The sequence below is a fragment of the Lichenostomus cassidix genome, unplaced genomic scaffold (assembly GCF_008360975.1).
Source record: "Lichenostomus cassidix isolate B80296 unplaced genomic scaffold, HeHo_3.0 HiC_scaffold_465, whole genome shotgun sequence".
Classification (NCBI taxonomy): domain Eukaryota; kingdom Metazoa; phylum Chordata; class Aves; order Passeriformes; family Meliphagidae; genus Lichenostomus; species Lichenostomus cassidix.
Window position 1 is genome coordinate 1 of NW_028147353.1, and position 24,559 is coordinate 24,559.

At 48.6% G+C, this 24,559-nt stretch overlaps 2 protein-coding genes and 1 long non-coding RNA gene across 5 annotated transcripts; all 3 read left to right on the plus strand.

Annotated features, from left to right (window-relative positions):
- Positions 1-473: 473 nt before the first annotated feature.
- On the plus strand, positions 474-12,092 carry LOC146423340 (C2 domain-containing protein 3-like; the record flags this gene model as incomplete). The annotated part of the gene is made up of 12 exons (XM_085044861.1): positions 474-680; positions 1,148-1,260; positions 2,833-2,951; positions 3,832-3,954; positions 4,679-5,131; positions 5,390-5,541; positions 6,848-7,091; positions 7,778-7,958; positions 8,962-9,142; positions 9,642-9,814; positions 10,730-10,850; positions 11,792-12,092. Coding segments are annotated over 12 exons (2,368 nt in total), but the record flags the coding sequence as incomplete, so codon positions are not given.
- A 904-nt stretch (positions 12,093-12,996) lies between these two features.
- LOC146423341 (putative mitochondrial transporter UCP3) lies at positions 12,997-17,267 on the plus strand. The gene is given in 8 exon segments (XM_085044860.1): positions 12,997-14,152; positions 15,302-15,440; positions 15,576-15,786; positions 15,968-16,165; positions 16,311-16,412; positions 16,497-16,637; positions 16,640-16,649; positions 16,822-17,267. Coding segments are annotated over 8 exon segments (1,113 nt in total). The 5' UTR covers positions 12,997-13,946; the 3' UTR covers positions 16,928-17,267.
- An 8-nt stretch (positions 17,268-17,275) lies between these two features.
- Positions 17,276-23,744, plus strand: LOC146423342 (uncharacterized). 3 transcript variants are annotated; one of them, XR_014847581.1, is made up of 4 exons: positions 17,342-17,582; positions 21,459-21,576; positions 22,383-23,468; positions 23,591-23,649. It is a non-coding gene; the product is annotated as an uncharacterized LOC146423342 (long non-coding RNA). The 3 variants fall into 3 exon arrangements; XR_014847580.1 differs by having other exon boundaries at positions 17,343-17,582; positions 23,606-23,744; XR_014847579.1 differs by lacking the exons at positions 22,383-23,468; positions 23,591-23,649 and having other exon boundaries at positions 17,276-17,582; positions 21,459-21,638.
- Positions 23,745-24,559: the final 815 nt, after the last annotated feature.

Sequence of the window (24,559 nt, forward strand, 5' to 3'; positions counted from 1 at the left end):
TAACACCAGGTAAAATTCATATCCCCAGAGGTACCAACACAAAATCGTTCGCAAGTCAAGTCTTGCAAATTACACAAATGATATTTAAAATTACGACAAAAATCCTGTTGCTGTTCCTCTGCAGCAGAGACTTGTCCTTTTGTATAAGTGTATCATCTCCCTGCTTTTGTAGATGGCATTAAATGAAGCTTTTCTTTTGGAAGAGTTAGGGTAAGATTTTTTCAGATCAACAGCATGGAGCATGCACTTTCTGGGTTGGTTTTTTTCAGTAGTGGACCCCAGATATTGTAAGATTTTTGTTACAGAGAATTACAGAGACCATCAAATTTGTTGTAAAAATATGTTAAAAAAATGTGTATTTTAGTGAACCTTGGGCAGTTTTTAAGTAACATCCCACCAAGCTGCAATTTTTCCTTCATGAGATCATGCCAAGCATGTTTCTGCAGTCCTGAGCCATGGTTTTATCTCTGCAGCTGCTCTCCCACTGCTCCTCCAGGAGACCACACGGAAAAAGCTCTTGTCACGTCCTTGGGTGCAGACAGGGTGGCATTGCTGCAGCAAATGCACCTGGCCAGAGTCATCGTTGAAAGCTTGAAAATCCCTCCTGAGGGCATCCAGATTTCCACAAGGAAGAAAGGTGTACTGGGGAAACCTCCACGGCCTATGTCTGTTCATAAGTGGTAAGGGGGATTGTTTGCTCCTCATCTGTTTTCTGTGCCTTCAAGGGAGATTTCCCTGGGCTCTCTTGTGTAGTCCAGCTTGCCCAAGCTCTCCAGCCTTCTGAGGCTTTCCCATTTCTCTGCTCCTCTCAGGACACTGTATCCCATTAACTTGGGAAAGTTAGAGATGTGACTAATTTATCCTGCTGTGGGCTCACTTCGGGCTGTGCCTTTCCCAGGGTTTTGGGGAGGTGCAAATGTATTTTGTGCCTGACGGAACACTGAAAACAGAAGGGGGTTTATTGGAGGAGGATCTGGCATGTATATAATCTGTGGAAGGAATTCACAGAATAGGTATTTCAATTATCCTAAAAAAAAATAGCATTACAGTAAACTGTGAATCTGGAATTTGCCTGCTGTGTTCAGTTTCGTGACTGCTGTCAGATTCTTGATGGATTGTGATCACCCTTTCACTTTTTTATTGGCAGTACCTTCTTTGTGGAGTACCACTTTCCTGTGGGAGTCTCCAAGGATGATAAAGGACAAGTCTCCATAACAACAGAAGCAATTCGAGTAGCTTCAAGTAAAATCACTGATGATGGTAAGAGCATTATTTCCCTCCCCGCCCTTAGATTTAGTTTCGTTGACTCCATCTCTTAGAAATTATTCAGTAGTGTTTTCCATGTGTTTCCATGCATTGCCTGAAAATCACAGTATGATTAGTGGCACCTCTGCCCCTAGAGTTGCCATGCTGCAGATAGGGGAATGGTCCTCTCAGGGAGAAGGAAGCCAAGTGATTTTTTTTAATTCTTTTTTTCTTTCAAGAAGTATTCATGCTGGAATTTTCAAAGTTCTTTTCCTAGGGAAAGAACAAGTTAGTAAGCCCATTCCTTCCTTTGAACATAAAGCCAATATTCTTTCTGCAATAGTAGGAGAATTATCATATACTTTTAGAAATATCAGAGATACTTACAGCTCAAATAAATAATTTTCCAGATGTTGATGTATGTCATGTAGTATCTCCAATAGCTCAGATAATCTGCTGGATCCAAGGATCCAGAGTCCTGTGCTCAGATCAGCAGACATTAATCTCTGTACTGAGAGTCACCAGTGTTTGTATCCCTGGGAACAATTTCTGTTTCTGTTCCCACTGAGAAGAGAATGCTGGATGAGCAAGATCCTCCGCCCAGTCTTTGCAGAAACTGGAATGCCAGGGTGACTTTCAAAAGCCTCTCCCATACGGTCATTCGTTGGCTTTGCATCTTTCTGAGTGGCATTTGGGAGACTTTGAGTTCTCTTGTAAGTTCTTCGCTGGTCGTTTGTGACCAGAGAAAACATCTGCTCCTTCTGAACTTCTGTAATGCAACATTGTAGTCCAAAAGTAACCCATCCTGCTGCCCTCTGCCTTGTGTAGAGTTCAGCTCTGTGGAACCTACCAAAATAGATTGGGCTGAAAATAATTTGAGGAAGACATCAAGTCAATCCACTGTAGCATTATCCTTCCTGAGAGCTTTTATCTCATTTATTAAAGATGGCTAATGGGAAAAATTCCGTAGCCATCCCAGACAAGGTGGAGGAGTGCTTGGCATCCGGTTGGAAATTTCTTTGTGTAACCTGCATTTTTGTCATCACAAGACTACTTCCTTGTCCACTGTGAATGCTCTTACTGGACTTGTACTCTGTCCCAGACTGAATGCCAATTCAGTCCATCTCTTCTTGCAGCTATTCCTTCTCTCCTAAAGCTGTGATCTTTCTTGCAGCTCAGCTTTGACTCTCTCAAGAACTGTCTTGAGCTATGTTATTTAATATGAGACAGAGTTCCCTCACTGAAGAAGGGCAGGTCTTACTGCATGCTAGAATGGTAGAGACTTGGTGTCACCCGAAGTCTTTAAATGCTGTTACAATTTAAAATTATATTAATTTATCTAATAATGTATTGATTTTTAAATTCTTTTTATTAGCCATTTTTTAATTAATTTATAATCTTAATTTTGTCCTGCTGGCCTCCTGCTATTTCCTGGCCTTGGAAAATGAAAACCAGTTTACTTGGGCCTTGATGTTAATACATAATGCAGAATTAAATGATTGTGTGTGTGTAACAGAGCATTCTCCAGGAGAACATTTATTTCTATCAGGTAATTTTGGATATTTGTTGCTCCACTCTTCCTTCCAGTGGTGAAATTCCAACAGCAGTCTGTGTTCCAGGTGCGGTTCGGAGGAACAATGATAGAGCACTGGTGGGGCTCTGACCTGGCTTTTAAAATCTACGTGAGGAAAAGCACACAGAAAAAGGTACTTACTAGAAGATGTTCCTACTTTGTGTATTGAAAAGCAAAGAAATTGTTTGCATTTCCATTTCCTACAGAAGCGCAGACAACCAGATATTGGGAAGGGAAATGATGTTACATGTAGATAGTTGAACTGATCGCAGTTCAGTCTTCACAGAATCACAGAATATTCTGAGGGACCCACAGGATCACTCCTGTGGCTGCATAAAGGATTTTCTGAGTTTGAGACTGGCTGGCAAAAAAACCCCCTTGTCCTTCCCGCATCCTTAAGAGTGATCTCTTGCTATTTGAGCATATTGGATCAATTATAAACATTATCCTTCAATGAGAACACGGCTCCTTTAGTAGTGTAGAATGAGTTCATGTGGATGCAGTTTATATCCTTACCCTGCCCTGTGTAAGGGGAGTCATGTGAGCTGTGAAAAACTGGTGTAACTTGTGCATTCTGGGGGAAAAAAGTACATTTCTATCCGGTAAGGTTATTTGCATAACCATCTGCCTGTGATGAAGATGGTGAGAGGGATTAACTCAGTTTAGGTTATTTTAATCAACACCAAGGTTGTCTGCCTTTCTTTTAACGGGGGAATAAATAGCATCTTTCAGTATGGAAGTTTTGCTAGGATTTAGGATTTTACTAGGCTATTCAAATTTTGCATTAATCTGGAATTGTTTACAGTGTGTTCTGGGAAAATTTGTCTTACTGATGTTCTAGTGAGACTTGAAATTGGAAGTAAAGGAGATTTCCCAAATCCCTGTTGGTACAACCAATGTAGGAGTGGGGAGGGTGTGTGGCTGCTCATGGCTTCCCAGAAAGCTTTTATTTCACAAAAGTTCTTTAAACCTGATAGAAATCTTGCAAAAATGAATTCTTTGCCTGCCCTCAGCCCGTGGCCATTGGCTCGGCAGTGCTTCAGCTCCGCAGGGTGATGGAGGCTGAGCTGCTCAGTGTTAGCTGGGAAATACCTGTGGGTAAAGAAGGAGATAACACGCAAGTTGGACCATTACAGGTATGTGTTTTACCAGCTCAAACTTGAGTTGTTACACACTTTGGCTGCACACTCTTATTTTTAACTCCTCTTTTCTCTCTTTGTTTAATTTGCCATTTCTCAGATACAAAGCTTTGCAAGACTAGTATAAAATAACATGAATCTTTTTTATTCCTTAGGGGTTTGGAGAAATATTTTGAAACTCCTGCATGTCTAGGGATGTTGTCAATAAGCTAGGACTTGAATACAGAAACCACTCTACAGGCAAATTTGAGTGGCACGTATTCAGGGCTTGGAGCTTTGGCTTCTGCTTCACATGTGACATGAGCTGAGGTCTCTCCTGCCAAGGAGGCCTTGTGTTCCTTGTCCTTGTCACTTCAGGAATTACTTTCTCCAGCCAAAGTTTTTACCGGTTTGCAGCTTCTGATTGAGAAGCATTAACAGTTTGAGAGATTTGACAGTTCTGAGCAGGTGAAGGGTTAAGAATGGGGTGAGCTTGAAGGTCCCTTCCAACCCAGACCATTCAATGATTCATCTGTAATTGTGGGGTTTTGCACTCCGTTCTGGACTTTATTTCATCGAGTCACATGTAGTTTATTTTACAGCAAAAGCTGTGGCTGGTAACCGGCGTATGCCTTAGGGTGAGTTCTCGAGCCAAAGGTGTGCTGTTTTCCCTGAGTTTCTGTTGCAGCCCTTGGTTTTGGATGAGGCACATCTGACCAGCCTGTTCTGCCTTGTCCTGCAGGTGTCCCTGGAGCTTGTGGCCAAGAGCAAAGACTCTGCCTGCACCGCTGCCAGGTCAGCCACGGCCCCAGCTCATGCCAAGAGACATCCCCAGCTGAAACTGCAGGAGCCCAGCAGGACAAGTGGGAATGCAGAAAGCACTGTGTGCACCACAAGAAGCCCTGAGGACTGCCAGGAGCCAGGAGCAGGCAGCAGGGACACAGCACAGCCACCACACACCGTGCCAGCCCCCACAGCCCGGGATGGGGTGGCACACAGAGCCCCAGCCGAGGAGGATGGGTTGTTGCTGCATGTGCTGTTGATGGTGCCTGATGGAAAGGATTTTATTGCTGAAGGCTCTGGGCTCCCCACTTCTTGTAATGTGTATTTAAACTGCAAACTGCTCAGCATTGAGGAGGCAACGAGATCCACTGTCGTCTGGGGCACAACGCAGCCTGCCTTTAATTTTTCTCAGGCAAGTCTCCCATTCTCCATTTCACACTGATTGAAGCATGGTATTCCTCACTGACAAACACATTGCATAGTCAAGTTACTTGTATACGTGGAGAAACGTTTCTGCTTGCCTCTGTCCAATGCACATTGACTTTTGAACTTCTGTCTCTAAAAAGCACAATTCTGTAGACTGGAATAAAGTAGACTTACCAGAATGCTCTGTACTTAGCCAATATTTTCCAGTGTATTCTGTGTACTAATTCTGCTTTAACACTTTCAGGTGATGCCTTTTGCATTGACTTCCAGACACTTGGAGCGGCTGAAGAACAATGTGATGATTATTGAAGCGTGGAACAAGCTGGGAAGCCCTGGCTGTGACAAATTGCTGGGATTAGTGAAACTCCCTCTGCTTCAGTTTTACATCTCGTTCAAGTAAACTTTTTCTTTTCCCCACATATTTTGGGTTGGGCAATATCCTAACTCAGAGAAAGAAGTCAGGGATGGCGTGTGGGGTTGTGTGGGAGGGTTCTTAGTTACACTTTATAGCAAAAGGCATTTTTGCCCTGCCAAGCTTCCTATAGCTCTTTCCCGCAGTGAGCAGCGTGTGAGTTACACTGTCCTTGTCCAGAAGTACAGATGGAGTGTGAGAAATGAAGTCACTGTGCTGCATCAGGGTTGGTGGCTGCTTAACTTGTGGTCCTGTGACAGACTAAAACCAGAAGAAATCAAAGTGACTACACAGGAAAATGAAGTGTGGCTTTCCGTCGGTGATTTTCCAAGACTGTGACTGATTGGGTTTGCTCCTAATTAAGTTCTGCAGAGATCCCATAGGGATGCTGTCAGTTTGCACAGCCCAGATGTCAAATAACCTCCAAAACCTTCATGTTTTGTGTTCTTATCTATTGGGATTCTCTGGAGTTCTTTGTTCTTTTTAGTTTTAATCTATTGGCTTCTTGTTCAGTTAAGTAATATACCTGCTTAAAACAGTTTAAATTAGTGGAAATACTGGACAGAGGAGATTCTTCCTAATGCAAAGGATTAATTCCTTTTATTTTGGTCAGACCTAATGACAAGTGGAAATCAGACAGTGCTGGAGCTGAATGGCCACTGCTTTGTTAGTTATTACTGTGTCATTTGTATAATTTTTTAGTAATCCACTGTAATTTACTTGTGTATGTCTTAGAATCACCGAACGGTTTGGCTTGGGAGGAACCTTAAAGCCCTTCCAGTCCCACCCCCTGCACTGGGCAGGGACACCTTCCACTAAACCAGATTGCTCCAAGCTCCATCCAACCTGGCCTTGAGTAACTCCAGTGTATTATTGGAGATTTTTAGATCTTTCTGGGAGGTTGTCACTGTTCCTTCTTTTCTTCCATCCCCAAAGGCACATAACTGCCTCCTAAAAGTGTAGCGTGGCTACAGGGTGTTAATGGGAGTCTTGTTCCCATTCTTCCCCTCACTCACAGATCTCTAGGGTGGCTCACAGCTAAGGCCCTGTTAGGTTTTGGGAAGGTGTCCTTTGTCATTGCTGAAAATGGCCTCTTGTACTCAGCAGCTCATGGATCTCTGCTCTGTGAAGACTGGATGTAATTGAGACAAATTTCAGAGGAATGGAGATAGATGGTTTTTTATCAGCATTGAAAACCCTGTCTAAAATGAGTTCTGTGTGCTCGTGTTCCTACTCAGATGCTCATTCTGACGCTGAGGCTTTTTTGTTTGTTTTGTTTTTGTTTTGCAGAGATCCCAGGGTTTCCCAGCTGCTCCTGCAGGCTCAGTACCCCGTGGTGTCTGTGGATGGCCACATGCCTGTGGTTGATGTTTCCACCGGCAGCACAAACGGGAGCCTGAGGGTCATCCTGGCAATGGGATCAGCTGCTCAAATAGTGGCACTGCAAAGGCTGAAAACTGAAGAAGGAATGGTACCTCCTGTCACACAACGTCCTCCCCACTCTCTGGACCATCCTCCTACAAAACCCGCAATGGTATTTATTGTTCAGTAAATCTTGAGTCTCGCTGTTAAGGACATGTGGAAAGGGTTTTACCAGTGGGTTCATTAACAGGCGAGTGATCCTCAATCTCTTGATGCTGTAGCAAATTTTGTCATATTCTACATATTCTGCACAGAGTTATATTGTTTATACTCTTTTTTTACCAGCTTTTTCTCACCAGTCCTGACATTATTGCCCTTTCAATTGCCTTGCATATCCACTGCTTCTATCTTCACAAGTCCAGTAAAAAAAAAAAAAAACCAGGAAAAATACAGAAAATCTCAATTCTCACAGTCTTATTGGAGAGGTTTTGCCACTACCTTTAAGTTGGATAGGTGGGAACTTTTATGCTTTTTATATGCTTTGCAACAACAACAAAAATTTCTTTCAGGCTTTCTATGTTTCTGTAAACTTTTAGGAGGAAAATGGCAGGTAATTGTTCTGCCCCCCATCTCATGCTTCTTAGCTCCTGATCACATGTCATTGTTTAGGTTGGAAAAGACCTCTATGCTCGTCGAGTCCAGCCACTAACCCAGCTCTGCCAAAGCCACCATTAAACCATGTCACCAAATGTTACACCCACATGGCTTTTAAAAACCTCCACTTCCCTGGGCAGCTTGTTGAAATGTTCCCAGTCTCCTAAAGTCATCCTTTCCGTGTGGCTTCCCTTTTTTTGTTAGCAGGTAGGCCCAAAAGGGGGAGAGCTGATGGAGCATGTGTTTGAGATCCATGTGGAGAGTGTGAAGGGACTCACACCCTTACAGTCCACGGTGTGGGGAGAGGCTGACTGCTACATCCAGTACTATTTCCCAGTTCAGGAGCCTGGTTGTGGTGCACTGCAAGGACCTGGATTGCATGATGGTAAGTTTGTTTCATCATTTTCCCTTATTTAGAGCATTGCTTCTTTAATTAAATATTGTTTAGTCATGTTCTCTCTGCCTAAGTAAGATGGGGCTTTTTTTCCTGAGCTTTCATGCAGCCAATGCTTGTTTTCTTTGGAAAATTTGGCTTAGGCTACGTCACAGTTGGATATTAAGGAAAATATCTTCATCAAAAGAGTTATCAAGCTCTGACACAGCTACCCAGGCCAATGGTGGAGTCACCATCCCTGTAAATGTTCAGAAAGTGTTTGGATATGGCACTTGGGTACATGAATTACTGGTGGCCTTGGCAGTGCTGGGTTAACAGTTGGGCTTGGTGACCTTAGAGGGATTTTCCAACCTCAACAATTCTGTGATTTTCATGGATACACCAACAGAAGAGTTGCTTAGTTTAGATCACTAGGATTGACATAGAATGGTTTGGGTGGGAAGGGACCTTAAAGCCTATCGAGTGCCACCCTGCCTGTCCCCCAGGGACACCTTCCCCTATCCCAGGTTGCTCCTAGCCTCATCCAACCTGGCCCTGGACACTTCCAGAGATGGGGCAGCCACAGCTTCTCTGGGCAATCTGTGCCAGAGCCACCCTCATGGGGAAGAATTTCTTCCCAATATCCAATCTAAACACACCATTTGTCAGATTATAAAAGAGTATTTAAATATTTGCAATGGTAGGAAAGAACACAGTGTTGAGTGTTTTGAAGCACTAACATCTATTCCCACTGAAAAATGACAGTCCATTGTTCCACAGTAAGTCCTGTGGGATTTTTGTAGTGTCTTTTTAGCAGAAGTTCCCAGCCTGTGGCTCACAGGGTCGTGGGGCTGCATGGATTGCTTGTAAAAGCTTTGAACTGAAGCTCAGAAGAGCTTTCTCCTAGAGGATTTTGTTTCCTGTCTATGGGTCCTGCCTCCTGAAGGATTGCAAGCCGAAAAAGGTTGAAAGCCACAATTGCAACTATTTTTAACCAAGTCTGCTCAATTCACAGGCATCACTTTAAAGTCATTTCGAACAGCTACCACTCTGTGGGTCCCTGATCCCATCTTTAATGATGAGCATCATCATTCCCTGTTGGTTCCTGCTGATGTCCCAGTCCAGAGGCTCCTGGTCAGTGCATTTATGGCACCAGGAGCAGCAGGAGGAGGAATCCAGTTTGAAGTCTGGTGCAGGTACAGAACACTATCCTATTCTTTGTAGATAGCACAGCAATACAGGTAGAGATAGATGTGATCCTGAAAAATCTGCAGCTCTGGGATGGCTATTCCGTAATATCATTTTATAGTAGCAGAAAAAAAAAAGTAAGCTCATCAGCATTTGGTGATGAGTATCTGCACTTAAGACGTGAGTCTTTTTCCCCACCGAGAGTCCTAATGAATCCTTTCTTTTTATAATTTACTTAGAAAGTTCTTAGTTTGCTTTCTTCCATCTTTTAATCGGCATAACAATCTAAAAGTAGTGTTTAAATGCTTGACACATTTATGAAATAAATGAAATACATTTAATTTATGAAATTTCATATCATTTATGAAATGAAATAAATGAAATACATTTACTTGAGTTTCTCCCTTAGCTGGGGACACTAATTAGGGTATAAAGACACTCAAATTAAAGTTGACTTCTGTGCAGTTGTGAGGGAAATGCTAAGGCTGTTTTTTTGTGTCTTACCAGGTATTATTACCCAAATGTCAGAGACCAGCTGGTTGCCAAAGGGGCCTTGCCTTTGTCACGGCTCTGTGCCATGGTGACTATGCAGCATCGTGAAGAAGTAGGGATACAAACTTTCACTCTTCCCTTGGTTCCCCGGACTGATTCCTCAGAGGAATTTAATCTGCGCTCTTCAGGTGAGGAAGCTTGTGGGCTTTCACTTCATGGGGTAAAATGCGGCTCAGCTGGTGAAACCTCAGAGCAGCACATCAGTGTTGGATGGTGTGTTAGCAAAGGACAAAGGAAATGGCCTCAAGTTGTGCCAGGGAGGATATTAGGGAAATTTCTTCCCCCAAAGGGCTGTCCAGTCCTGGCACAGGCCATGGTAGAGTCCCCATCCCTGGCAGGATTTAACAGCTATGTGGATGTGGCACCTGGGGACAGGGGGTAGTGGTGGCCTTGGCAGTGCTGGAGGAATGGTTGGACTCCATGATTTTATTGGCCTTTTGCAGCCAAACCAATTCTCTGATTCTGTGTCAAATTTGGCTAAAATAGGCTTTTAAAATAGGCTAAAATTAGCCTAGAAATGGGCTTTTATTTGCTTTCAAGGGAAAAAAAAATATGTATTTGTGTTGGCAACTGAAACCAGCCAGGAGTGGTTTTCCTCCCAGCTTTCACTATCACCATAATGAGTGAAAAATCAGTGATTAAACACGGGCAATCCTCAAACTCCAGAAAAGTTTTCAAAAGCTCTCTCTGTATATTTAACTGCTTTGCTGCTAGTAAGCCTCAGCCTGCAGTCAGGCTTCTCATGAGCTAATCCCATAATGTTGGTATGGTGCAGTTCCTAGGTTTCACCACATGATGGAGACAAAGAGTCACCCCCTAGTTGGCAGCAGGGTGCAGTTCGTGGGTTTCACCACATGATGGAGACCATGAGTCACCCCCTAGTTGGCAGCAGGGTGCAGTTCGTGGGTTTCACCACAGGAGGGAGACACTGAGCCCGTGTAGTCAGTTGTGGTTTAAGATGCGTAGCTAAATATTGATGATGTTGGCTGTACCTGCAGGAATAGCTGACTGTTTCTTTCCATCCTTTCTTTCTTTTAATCCAGGTTTGCTCGATGTGAGTGTGAGATACCAACGATGCATGAAAGCAGCAGCAGGAATAACTGCTCAATCTGTTTCACTTTCTGTACAAATACACAGGGCAGCTGGTTTGCAAGCAGCAGCCAGGTAAAGCCTCATTTAAAAAGGAGCATTTTTCACTTAAAACAGCTTTATCTAGAGGCAGCAGGCTGAGTCATGAGATTAGAACAAATTTTTACTGGCCAGCTTTCCATCTGCAGAGAACGAGATTCAAAGGGGGTTCTGCTCCAAAGTGAAAATAACTTTATAAAGACCATCAGCAGTTATTGTCCCTGAAATTGCAGTACAGGGTGGTAGCATCTGTTCTGCAGATGGATCGAGACTGGAAGGTCATGTTTTCATGCATTTCCACATTTTTCTGCACCAAAGTCTCATATAAAAATTGGCTGATATAAGATGGTACCTATTTGGGCATTGGATCCTGGTATTGCTGGTGCTACTTGAAAGCTAGCTGAGGTTCTTTTCTTGCATTTCGCTGTGAAAACCTCCATAAACTAACTAGGAAATGAAGCATGTCCCTTTCCACCATAAGGCTTCTGCTCCAATTGCATGGTATAAGTCAAGGGACTGGAATGACTCTTCATCCGTCATGTGTATGACCTGAGTAATACCTGGGTCTGGTTTACTTGTAAATTATTCCATTTGTTAATTTCACCTGCTTTTGCTGGTCAGTCCTGATCTGTAAAAATAATTTGGTTTGGCCTTTGGCTTCTTTCTGGAGCAGGTTCTATGGGAAGTTATTCAACAGTACAGTATATTCTTGAAAGTGCTGAGTACTTTCTCAGATAAAAGCACAGCCACCTGTGAGGGACCTTGTGAGTTCCTCTCACCATTTCATATCTGTTCCTAGTACGTTCAGGTGGAAAGAAAATATGAAAATGCTATGCAGCCAGAACCCACATCCATTTTGACTTCATTCACTGTTAGTCCCACCTTTTCAGCTTTACTTTATCATGTTGGTTGCTAGATTCCTCATACGTGAGATTCATTCTCTTCCTTCTTTCTCTTTTTTCACATGTGAAATGAAGAGCTGTGGCCCAGAAGAAGCCCTCTGTGCAGTACTTCTCAGGGGTGGGAGTGAACACTTATGTGTGTGTGCTGCTGCCCTTCCTGCCCCAGGCAAAGACACACGGCACAAGAGTTGTGCCCTGTACTTTCTGCCCAGAGTTTGAGCAACACATGGACTTTCTTTGTCATCTCATCGTTCAGAAAAGCAGTGGAGAAGCCTCTTCTCTGGGGGAGCTCTTGCAGTCTGCCAGCATTGTGTTCTCTGTCTATCATCAGAGCACCAAGTCGGGTAAGGACAGCAGGTGTGATTACAAGGACTGAATGCTGGTGCAGAAGTCTCCTTAAGTTTAGCACAGGAAAAGAAATATTCATAGAATAATGGAATACTTTGGGTTGAGACTCACAAAAACCTCCCTGCAATGAGCAGGGCCAGCTTCCAGCAGGTCAGGTTGCTCAGAGCCCCATGCAGCCTGAATTTGACTGTTCCCAGGGAGCTCTGCAGTTGCTAATAGATGTAATTACCTGAACTGTCTTTGGCAGAGACTGTTGCCCTTGTGCAAAGCATTTTTGAGACTCCCAGTGATCAAGATCACCTCTTAAAGGAAAAGATAATGCATTTAAAAGGGTTAGAAGTGTTTTCAAGATGATAGCTGAGCCACTTGCTTTTGAGGCATTAGGTCTTTCTTGCAAAGGAAGTACTCTGAAAGCACCTGCAGCAGCTGTGCCAGCTGCTCTCCAGTCAATCACTTCCAAAGCTTTTTTTTCCAAAAATTTTAAGGTGGGAACTGACCTTAAAGCTCCTCTCATTCCAACCCCCTGCCATGGGCAGGGACACCTTCCACTACCCCAGGTTGCTCCAAGCCCTGTCCAGCCTGGCCTTGGACATTGGCAGGGATCCAGGGGCAGCCACAGCTTCTCTGGGCAGCTTGTGCCAGGGCCTCACCACCCTCATGAGGAAGAATTTCTTCCTAATATCTAATCTAAATCACTCCTCTGTTAGTTTAAACCAAATCCCTGCCTTGTCCTGTCAGCTGGCTCAGTTTTGTTGTGACAGAGCATTTCCTCTCCACTGTGAGGATATTTGGTCTCAGGGGTTCCGCAAATTATAAAGTAAAATAATAATTGAAAGCCAAAAGGCTTTCAGGTGAGGTCCCTGGAAGTGTCTACACCACTGTCATTGCTTTGGCTTCATAAAGGGAGACCTTGGCTGAGGGTGGATGCCCACAAGTTGAGAATTCACACACCAGAGCCCCATTCCTGGCTTTGGATCTTTCTCTTTCTCATTGGGTTCTTTTTCTGTGCATACAGCTTGTCACCTGCTGCTGTACTTTGCCATGAGCTGAAACCAAGCTCAGGGCAGAGCTCTCACACCTTGTCCCTTCTCTCCACAGAGCAGGAGTGCAGCAGTGCCCAAAGGCATTCCCTACAGAAGGCCAGATCTCCCCAGGCCCATCCCTGACCTCTCGGAAGAAGAAGCCAAAAGGATTGCCAGGATCTTTTCTGCTCAGCTCTCCAAGAAGGAATAGTGCTGGCAAGAGACAATCCACAGCAGAGCTTCCTAAGCCATGGCAAAGGCTGAGTCCTCCAGCAGAGGGGAGGTGGAAGCCACAGCTTTCAGGCTCTGGTTTTAGTTTGCCTGATTGGTCCATTAATTAAAGTCCCCTATTTAGAAGGGCTTAAAGCCTATGGTCACCCAGGGAGCTGCATTTTGCAGGGGCAGGTCCCCAGTGAGTAGCACCCCTGTGGGTAATCCACAAGCTGTTATCTGCTCTCCAGGTAGTCCAGTTTTAGGATTTTTTCCTGTAAAATGGCGCTTTCCAAAAAGGTTGGTGGGCAGCACAATTCTCTGTTTCTACAGGTGCCCAAAGTGCTTGTGTGAACGCAGGCCAAGGGCACTGTAAAATCTGGTGTGTGTGCAAAAGGAGGTGACTAGAAAGAGGAGACGTTTATATTTATATTATTTTTGTACACCTTTCAGAGAACAGACTTTGATGCCAGCAGAGCTCAGTTGTTTTTGTACTGCTCCCTTCAGTGCTTGTTTCAATAAAATTCCCCTGGTTTCTCGTCAGCCTGTGCGAAGTGTCCCTGTGCCAGGGCGGGAACCTTTCCTCAACAGGAGACAGGAATCTGTCCCACATGAGCTTCCAAGTGTGAGAAGTGCTGCTGGGAGCTGAGATGTCCGGGAGCACGTGGAAAGGTCACTGCTTTGCTGAGGAATTCTGTATCACTGTGCAGCACAGCCCATGTGGGATGAGTGGCTTCCATTCTGAGCTGCTTTTCCAACCGTGCATGGAATTCAGGATTTCAGCAGCCAAAGGATCAGCATCCCTTTTTTCTCCCACTTCTGCAGTGTTGTTTTTCCCAGGGGACAGCCTGAGTGCGTAAGTCACTGCTGGCACAACTTGCCCTGTGACTGTGGCTCTTCTCCCTGCCCTTGCTGGGTGGGGATGGAAGGCAAAGGCACCCCGTGTCCCCTGGAAGGACAGCAGTGACGTGCAGGCTGCTTTCTCCTGGTAGCAGCCCCAAAATACTCAGGTAGGATCCTAGCTGGGCTGGGATGGCTGTGACAGAGGAGGTGACAGCACTGACCCCTGAGTTTGTCTCGGGCGTGAGGTAAACAAGTCTCTCGCAGTCCCTCCCGGCAGCCCCAGGGCTCTGCCACGCTCCGGAGGGCGTCACGGCTTTGGTGGTGGATTTCACCCCACGGTGCTCCCCAGCTCTGCTCCACGTGAGCCTGGGGAACACGTTCCCCCGGGCAGAGCCAATCCCGCTGGCAGCTCGGCAGCTCTCCGGGATGGATTGTGGCCCCGTGGTCTGCTGGGCAAAGGGATCCGACCTGCCCTGCACAGAGCTGGGCGCTGCACTGCCGCCAGAGCACTCGCTTGTAAAGCCTTGGGGTGAAGGTTTTCTGCATCTCATCCTTCCCAGAGTGGTTTTGGGGTGAAAACCGACATTCCTCCCCAGTCCAGTGCAGGAGGTGTGGGCAGGACCCCCCTCCCCTTGCCTGAGCCCTGGGCGGGGGACAGAGGGCTGAAACAGCCACCTCGTGCCGGGTGCCAGGTGACCCAGTTCCATCAGCTCAAATGCCACCGGGGGAACACTGTTTTGCTGTCAAACACTGTTTCGCTGGGTGCTATATAAGGGTGGGGCCAGGGAAAGGGCTCAGGGCACTGCCTGTGCAAGGCAGCAGCTGAGACACTGTGCCGAGGTCCTTACGGTGAGGCCACGGAGGGACACGGCTCAGGGAAGGTCACTCGGGGGGAGATAATCTCACCCAGTACCTCTGTTATGGCTGGGGTGGGATAAGGAATGGCGGGCACTGGTGAATCCCATGCTGAACAAGCCCTGTGCCTCAGTTTCCCCGGGAGAGAAGCAAGGAGACAGGGAAGGCTGAGAATTTTGGGGTTGTCCAAAGCCATCAAGAGCCACCATGGCACATCATCGCTTCTGCCACCGAATAGGACACCCACGTGAAACTCTGTCCTGATGCACCATCCCGGCTCCTCCACAAACCCCTTCTCTCCTTCCAGCTCCTCTGCCAGCATGGTGGGTCTGAAGCCCCCTGAGGTTCCCCCGACGGCCACCATGAAGTTCGTCAGTGCGGGGATGGCCGGCTGCATCGCTGACCTGTTCACCTTCCCTCTGGACACGGCCAAAGTGCAGCTGCAGGTACGATCCCCCACACCCCAAAACCCTGTGGGCAGAGGCAGCACCCTGTGACACAAGGTGGGCTTCCCCATGCCAGCTCTATTGGTGGCGCTTGGGGAGAGCAGAAGGTGGCGTGACATGGTTGGCACCCCACAGATACAAGGTGAGGTGAAGATCCCCAAGACCACCAACTCTGGGGAGTACCGGGGTGTTCTGGGGACACTGAACACCATGGTGAGGATGGAGGGAGCCCGCAGCCTCTACAGCGGGCTGGTGGCCGGGCCACAGCACCAGATGGGCTTCAGCTCCATCAGCATCGGGCTGTATGATTCTGTGAAGGAGTTCTACACCCCTAAGGGTGCTGAGCGTGAGTGTCCACAAAGCCCAGACACCCCTGTGCACCCCTTCCCGATGTACAGCCCTCTCCCAGAGGGAGAAACTCACCCTGGTGGGCACAACCCCGAGATGACCCTCTGTGAAGGACCACAGGCCACTCACTTGTGGGGGGTCCCTGCAGGCACAAGAGTCTCAATATCTGCCCCATCCAGACACAAGCCTGGCTGCACGACTCCTGGCTGGCTGCACCACGGGGGCTGTGGCCGTGGCCTGTGCCCAGCCCACCGACGTAGTCAAGGTCCGGTTCCAGGCCAGCAGGGCACTGTCGGGCGGTGCCCGTCGCTACAGCGGCACCGTGGATGCCTATCGCACCGTCGCCAGGGAGGAGGGCATCCGCGGGCTCTGGAGAGGTAGGAGCGAGCAGGGATAGGCGTGGGAAAGGGGTGGGGCGGGAATAGAAATGGGGAAGAGGGATGGGGACAGCAGGGCTGGGGCAGCTGCCCAGAGTGCTCCAGGACTGGACCAGCATTCCCACTGCCACCGCCCTCTGCCCAGGGACGCTGCCCAACATCGCCCGCAACGTCATCATCAGCTGCGGGGAGCTCGTCACCTACGACCTCCTCAAGGAAGCGCTGCTGCGGGCACAGCTCATGACAGGTGAGGATGGCACGGGGGGATGTGCCCAGGTGCCATCCCTGTTCCCGCAGCACCTAACCCCCAGCTCTTCCCCCCCCCGCTTAGACAACCTCCCGTGCCACTTCGTGGCTGCCTTTGGTGCCGGTTTCTGTGCCACAGTGGTGGCATCACCGGTGGATGTGGTCAAGACACGCTACATGAACGCCAGCCCCGGGCAGTACCACAATGTCCTGAGCTGCCTGCTGGCCTCTACAAGGGGTGAGTCGGGGACACCCACTGAGCACCCCCAAACCTGTGATGACCCCGCGGACCTGCGGGACTGGACCCCAAATATGCCAAACCACATGCTGGGCTCTGGGGATGGGGATGGGAATCTGGGGATGGGGATGTCCCCATCATGTCCCCTTCAGCACTACTTTTCCCTGCACAGCTTCGTCCCGTCCTTCCTGCGGCTGGACTCCTGGAATGTGGTGATGTTCGTGTCGTACGAGCAGCTGCAGCGTGCCATGGCGTTAGCTTGGCCAGCTGGGGACTGAGCCCTCTGGCCACTCTGGCTGGCCCAGCCAGGCTCAGCATCAATTATATTAGTTACCAAAGAGCCAGGGAGCAGCAGAGCCGCACGCTCGAGGAGGAACTGGAGAGACGGCAGGAGAAAGGACACTGTTGGAGGAGAAACAAGGCAGAATGGAGATTTTCAGAGGAGAGTTTTAAGAGACAAAGGGAAAAGTGTTTTTGGCTTTCCAGCTGGGAAGAGCAGCACTTCCCAAGGGCAGTGGTGTGGGCAGGTGGGACCAAGCTAAGGGCCAGGGAATGCAGCGATTCCTGTTATTCCTATCTGGCACTTCCAATAAACCACCCCTACGGGGTTTGATCACAGCATGGCTCAGAGTTTCTTTACATTTTTGTGTCATTGTCCCAGCCCTACACAGCTGCTGCCCTCGGAAGGGGCGGCACGGCGGCGGCGCAGGCGGTCCGGCAGGGCGGAGCCCCGGCTCAGGCGCGGCACCGGAGGCTGCGGCTCTGCTCTGCCCACTTCCCGCGGGGCGCAGCACGGAGCTCGCTGTCCTGCTGCCGCCCTGCTCCTGCCGTGCCGGGGCAGCCGAGCCAGGAACGAGCTGTCCTGAGCCAGCGATGGCGAAAATCCGCTTGGCTCGGGCGGCAGCGCTGGGAAGGAGCGAACGGTGGCCGCAGGTGAGCGGAGGGGAGAGAGCGCGGCGCGGGCGTCACCTGGGTCGGGTGGGACCCGCGGGGGACGCGCGTCCTTTTGGCAGCGATAGCTGGGACCCAAGTGCTGTGGGGGACGAGTTTGTCCCGGGCCTTGAGGCTCTCTGGGATCGAGTTTCATGGAACATATCTCGTACCGCGTTCCCAGCTGCTATGCTGCCATGACAAGGTGTTATGGGATGGGCTGAGCTGCGTTTCCCGGGAAGCAGCGGGCTGGGTGTCCCTGTCCCCACTGCCATGGGGCGCAGAGAGAAGCTGCTCCTGCGGCTACGGCCGAGGGTCAGTGGGGAAAACGGAACAGTCCTGATGGAAACCGAGGGGAAAAGAAGTTTTGCTTTGTTTTGGACTTAACGTTCCCCCCCTGAGCCCACCTGATCTGTGTGTTTTGCCTTAGGAATAAGAAACAGGAGAGAATAGGGAAAATGGGGAGGAAGACAATTTCTTATCCCCCAAGGGACGAGTTTATTTATGTTTATTTCCTGACCCACCTGGAACGATTTCTGTCTCAGGAGGCACCTGGGAGGCTCCTTTTGAGTCCCAGGCAGGGCTATTGCCATAAAACGGGTAAAGGAGGAGGGGGGAGAGGAACAGTGCTACCTTGGGAATTTGTACGTGGGAACAGCCATTGATTTCCTGACGTGAGTCCTGGAAGCTGAACAGAGAGTCTGGGAAATGGGAATACTGCCTCAGCTTGGATGAATGTGAGGATATCCAGCTCTTCCTTAGGGCCTGGAGCATGGCAGGTTGCAGAGCTTGTGTTAAATCTTGTTTAAACCCTTGTAGCATGACGATGTAAGAAAACAGAAACGTTCGGGGAAATAACGTAACAACGTCTATTGCTGGCATCGGCGCCAGCTGTGTTTATTTAAAGATCCAGCCTGATGGACGTTTTGTCGAGCCACTCTGAGGGCAATGTCCATAAAGCTTTGTTAAGCCCTTGTGGGAAGTTTTACCGAGGATGTTGTTACAAGGTAAATGCCCTTTGTGCAGATGTTGTCCCGTGGATCTTGTAGCGAGGGATCCGATACTTTGTGTGGAATGTGTTACTGTGGATGTCACAACTGCCTGGGCTTTTATGTGGCAACTTTTATGGAGGCTATTGTTACAAGGTAAATAGTCCTTTTTGTGGGAAGTTTTACCTTCGTGTCAGAAAGCCTTGGGAATGCTCGGGAATGCGGCGTGGGAGGTTTTACCTCTGAAATGGGTCCCGTTTGGGTGTAAAACACGCGGTTTTGAGTGGTTTGTTCAACCTGACTGGAACAGCAAAGCTGGGCTTTGCTTCTTAAATGCCACAACAGCTGGGTTTGAGTTCCATCAGCCAGAGGAGGGAACGAGCCCGGGTGCCAAGCACCCTGGGGGCACTGGAGAGGTGTTCGCACCTTATCTCTTGTCATTTGCATGATGCGCTTCTCCCTTTGATCAGAGAAGGCAGACAAGGAAGCAGGAGGGGAGCTCGTTTTTTTCTGTGAACTCCAGGCTTGGGGCAGCTGCAGAGCAGTTTGGTTTCAAATATTCCTACCAAACACAGTCTGCTTGTACCTCTTTTGGACACTTTGGGATCCTTCTGTGCCACTCCTCCTCTGATGCTTTACCTGCGAGGTGTGGGCTCAGAAACCCCTGCCCCTACTGCATGAACTTTTACACGTAACAATTTCTTTTCGTAGAATAGACATCAGGTGGAATGAAAATCTATTCTGTGTAGAAAATCTATGGAAGACAGGGGTTGGTACACTAGCTGATGGTTGTCTTGGGCTTTTCTTATTCCTTTCTTTAACTTGTTCTTAAGAGGACCCCTAAACCAGAAAATTGAGTATTATGGGGGAGAAAACTTGTTTTTCATTTTTTAAAGTATTGCTATGGATTTTAGTATGTCAAGTGACACCACCGAAATAGAATAGGAATAATTGAGCTTCAGGATTCTGCACTTAATTATTTTAATGTCTTTGTGTGGGTGCAGGAAATGCCAAATCCCAAAGCAATTCTATGTCTGTAACATGAAGTGCAACATCTTTAGAGCCATGTCCTCAGTGTGGGCTTTTCACATGGATGCAAATGGTCTAAAGGCCTTTCTTTTGTCCTGAAAGCAAAAAGAAAACTGCCACAAGCAGGCTTTGATTGTATTTCTGAGATTTCAATTTGCCATTGGATCCTCCCCTCAAATCTTCTCTCAGAGAAGAGGGGCTCCGACCCCAGGGCCATGCAAGGTGTCTGTCGCTTCGATAAATGGGAATTAAATTTGCCAAGTCTGTCAGGAAAGCAAAAACATCCTGGGATTTGTTTGGCCACAGATGGAACATGAAGGTGGCCATAGCAGTAGTGGCTGTGGGTGTTGATAGTTTTGGGTTGTGTGGTGTCTCTGGTCCCTCAGAAGTCAGGGCAAGGCTGAAGGAAGGAGAGAAGCTGCCACAGCTGCAGCTGAGGACAATATTGGCTGCTTCTAACTGCTTGGTCCAGAACTGGGAGAACAGCTTTTCTCCTTCTTTCTGTCCATCACTGGGCAGAATATTCAGATGCTGCTTCACTGAGCTCTCTGTTTTGTGGTTTGTTGTTTGATTGAGGTTTTTTCTGGCTTTTTGGTGTATTTCTGAGTGGTACAGTGAGGAGCAAGTTGCTGGCTTACATGATTTCTGACTGACACATTGCGGACATGGACATACGTGCGTGCATATGCTTCATGACAAATCCAGATGTGATATGGAAATCCTGAGTGAGGATTTCCAGCTTTGGCTACATGTGACAAGCTTCTGAAAAATCGTAGTAGCCAAACAATAGGTGTTTGTATCGTGTGTGGAGAGGGAGGTGTTTAGATCTGGGGACCACTCAGCTCGCTGCGCGCCGCAGCCATCCCTGAAGTAGTGAACCTGAGCAGTTTTTGGTGATTACAAGTGATAGCTCTTTAACAAACTTAACAGAATGCAAAGTGGTTTTTGAAATGGCCTGAGTGTGTTTGGGTAGCTTTGTACTCTAGACAGCGCATTTGTTAGAGCGGCAGAAATGGTTTTTTGCCTGGAAGTGTGTCACAATAATCAACATTCCTTGCGTAAGAATTAATTGGCCTTCATTATTTTACCTTTTTTTTTGTCTGTATAGGTAGTGCATTGTTTGGGGAAAGTATTTGGATAAATAAATGGTGTGTTTAAGTATTTCCTTCCTAGAGGTGTGCCTTTTTATTTTGTTATGGATCCCATGGACAGGACAGAGCAGTGTCTGAGGGACAGGGACTGATTTAATTTGGAGCAATTCTAGCCCAGGACAGCTGTGTGACCTGACTGCCTGTGTGGCTGGAAGGACTTGCTGTACCCCCTGGCCAGAATCAAGTAATCCCTGACTTGCAAAGCCTGCAAAGAAGGTGTTGGAGGATTTCCTTTACTCTGAAGGTTTTGGTGGCAATTTTTAGTGACCTGGAAGGGGCGATGCTTTTGATGCTCCACAGATTCAAGGGACCAGGAGGAGCCTCAGCATGTGCTCTGAAGGGGTTTTGGGGAGGTCCTTCGATCCTCTGGATCTGGTGAGCTCAAGGCAAGATCCCCTTGATTGTATGAAGGCATTGCTGAGGGTGTAAAAAGTGTAACTAGCCATGAGCTGTGGTGGAAATTGGAAATAATTATTAATTAGACCGCAGAGAAGTCTTCTGAAACCTTTCCCCTTTCCTGCCCTCTGCTGGTAGATCTTCTCTTTCTGCCTTTAAGTTTACAGCTCACAGTTCCCCGATGTCATTCCCCCTGCCTGAATTGCTTGCAGCTCCTAGCTGGGAAAAACCAGGAGGGATAATTTAGGGGGGACAGAGGTGACATTTTTAGCTGGATTTTTCTAATTATTCTAAATTTTTTTCTAATTCCCCAGTGAGAAAAACAGGAGCTCACAGCCACTAAGGCCTGACAGTTCCCTGCAGCGAGAGCTCAGCACATATCCACAGAGGCAAGTCCAGCACCTGAAAGAGAAAAAAAACAAGAAGAAAAAGGTGATGTAAATTGCTTCCACATTATTTCAAGTTCTTAAAGCCAACCTAACCTTTGGTCTTGATTGTGGCTGGGTGAATGGTGAGCAGTGGGCACAGGTGATGTCATTCATGTAGCTGAAAACCTGGGCTAACTGAGAGGGACACAAGAACTCTTTCTGTAACGGAAGAAGAAAATGTGAGGAGACATCAAGGGGAGTGAGGTGGCATTTCTGAGGGAATTTCTGAGGTGAAGGCAAATCCAAAGCCAACCCTGCTTGACCTCTAAATTCCAGGATAAGTTTTCTAAGCTGCCAAATGAGGGATTTAAAATACATAAAAATGAAACCAAGAGCATTAATGAGATTCCTGGGAATCACTTTGCCATGTTGGCATAGAATTTTTAAAAGAGTGTTGAGCTTTCGTTGACAACAATGTATTTCTTTACTTGGATTATTCACTGTTTGAGGTTTGGTGCTTCTTTGGATTTTAAAGCCTTCATGGTGACTCTGACACTGCTCAGGAGCTGGTAGGAAAAGCGGAGTCAGAGGTCCTGGCAGATGCAAGGTTTCCTCCACAGTAGATTGTGGAGGAATTGTTTGGGACTTGGAATGTCCCTCTGGGTGATGCCAGTTGTTGTCATTTGTGTAATTCCACACATTTGACCCCCAAAATTTCCCAATCTAGGGGCTTTAGCTGACAGGGCAGCACAAAGATTGTTCTCTGTGTGGTGCCCAGATTTGTGTTTCAGGATCAGCTTTGCTTGTTTATGTGAATTATATCCTTAGCCCTGAATTCCCTGCTGAATTCCTGCTGGAATAACCTCCCAGTGCCCCATGGAGCGTGGATATTTCCATGCAGAGCTGCTGCTTTAATGCCAGCCGAGTCTGGAGCCAGCAGAGGTTCCAAGGAAACTCAGTGGGACTGGGACAAGGACAGGATTGTATTCCACAGAATTTACTGTTTATGGGTCCCCAGGCTGGAAGGGAAGGCATTGGGGGTGGGTGGGACATACCTGACAGGGGTGTAGGAACTCCTGGAATTGCTGCCTGAGCCCCTCTGCAAACACAGCGTGCCAAATTCCCAGGTGCCAGCTGTTCCTTGGGGTATTTTGGGGGTGTCAGTGGGGTCTGCCTGGGGTGAAGCATCTCCAGGTACCTGTTCAGAGCAGCCCATGGCCGAGGAGCCGCAGGCAGCCCTTTATCCGTGTCCGTCAGAGCGCTGCCCGGGCATCCCAGCGCCCAACCCCGGGACGTGTGTTCCGCATGCTGTGTGCCACAGGCAGGACCCTGCAGGCACAGCTCCTCCCCTGGAAATATGAAGGACAAGAGGTGCTGGTCCCCCTTCTGTGGCTCCCGACCTTCTCCCGCCCTGCATTCCCAGCCAGCTAGGACACGAGGACGAAACACCGAGGAACATTCCTGGCAGTGAGCAGGAGTTCCCGAGGGCTCTGTCTAGCTCTGGGTCTGAAAAGCAGCCCCAGCCTCAGCAGCTGCTGTCATTTTGGGCTGAAACACTCACCTGCAGGAAACTCCCCTCTGCAGGTGGGACCAGCTCTGACACTCTCCAGAAGCACTTCTGCCAATGGACCAAGTGAACCCTCAGGACTCGTCTTGCTTATTTCTCCCTGTAAAGGCACATTGCATGACCACCTTGACAGCTGCTGGGTAAATCCTGGAAGGGGCAGGAAATCAAGGTTATTGGAAAAGTTTTGTGCTGTCATGTCAGGTGCTAGCCAGGTCTGCCCTAGAGCCATGCCAGGGCTGGCGTGTAAAGCAGCATTAGCGCAGAAGAAGGAGCTGTGTTTCCATAGGAATTACCTTGCTGGCACCAACCATTTGCATTCCAAGAAGTCATCCCCATGCTCCTGAGATTGGCTCAGGTGGCTGGAGTTGAGTGCTGACAGAGCCAAGGTGGTGAGTTCAAGCCCCAAATGGGCCAGCCATTTGAGAGGTGGATTTGAGGATCCCTCTCAACCTCAGAATATCCTGTGACCTAGAAATGAAGAAGAAAAACTTCAGCTGCATTTTCAAAACAGGTTTTGCCATTGCAGAGTGTGAGCTGCAAGGAAAGGGGAGGGGGAGCATCAAGCCTCACCTGGCAGGTATTGGAGGAAAGGCCAGAGCCGAACAGTACCTGGAGCCCCAGCCACAGCTGGAGCAGCAGCGCCGAACTCAGCCACAGCTCCCGGCGTCTGGGAGATCCCAGGGTCTGCATGGAGAGAGTGCCCCTGCCGCGGCTGGATCCAGCACCAATACAGCGTCTGCAGGATGAAATCGCCGCCGTTCTCCCGTGCACGGCTACCGGCAGAGCCCCGGCTCCCCGCGGCCCCAGCGGGACCGTGCCCGTAGCCCCGGTGGGGCTGCAGCCGGAGCAGGAGCGGCAGCGCCGAGGTCGGCCCCAGAGCCCTTCCCGGAGCGGCTCCTGCTGCCCGCGGCGATCCCGGGGGCGATTCTGGTCCCGACCACGGCCCCAGTCCTGCCCCGGTCCTTCAGCCCCGGGACCCGCACCCCGCCCGCCCGGGGAGAGGTGGTGCACCCAGCAGACACCGACAGGACCCGAATCCCCGGGTCCCGATCCCGATGCCAGTCCCGGATCCCACCTTAGCACCTCAGGTCCTGCGCAGCTCCCGGAGCGACGATCTCGCTGTATCCCGAGATGAGCATCCTCCGCACGAAACGGAGCAGGCGTGAATGCGCCGGGATTTATGGGCGGGGCGGGGCGGGGCGGGGCGGGGCGGGGCGGGGCCGGCACAGGTGTGGAAGGTGAGGCCGGCACAGGTGTGGAAGGTGAGGCCGGCACAGGTGTGGAAGGTGGGGCCGGCACAGGTGCGCGGGGCCCCAGAGCGCCTGCGCGGGGCGGGGCCGAGACGATTTAAACCCCGGGCAGTGGGTCAGTCGCCATTTGCCCCTCGGCGCTCGGCGGGGGAGGTTGCTGCCGGGCCGGGCTCTATATCTCTTTTCTTCTGTGCCTCTTTTCTTCTAATACTTCCCTTCTTCTATACTTC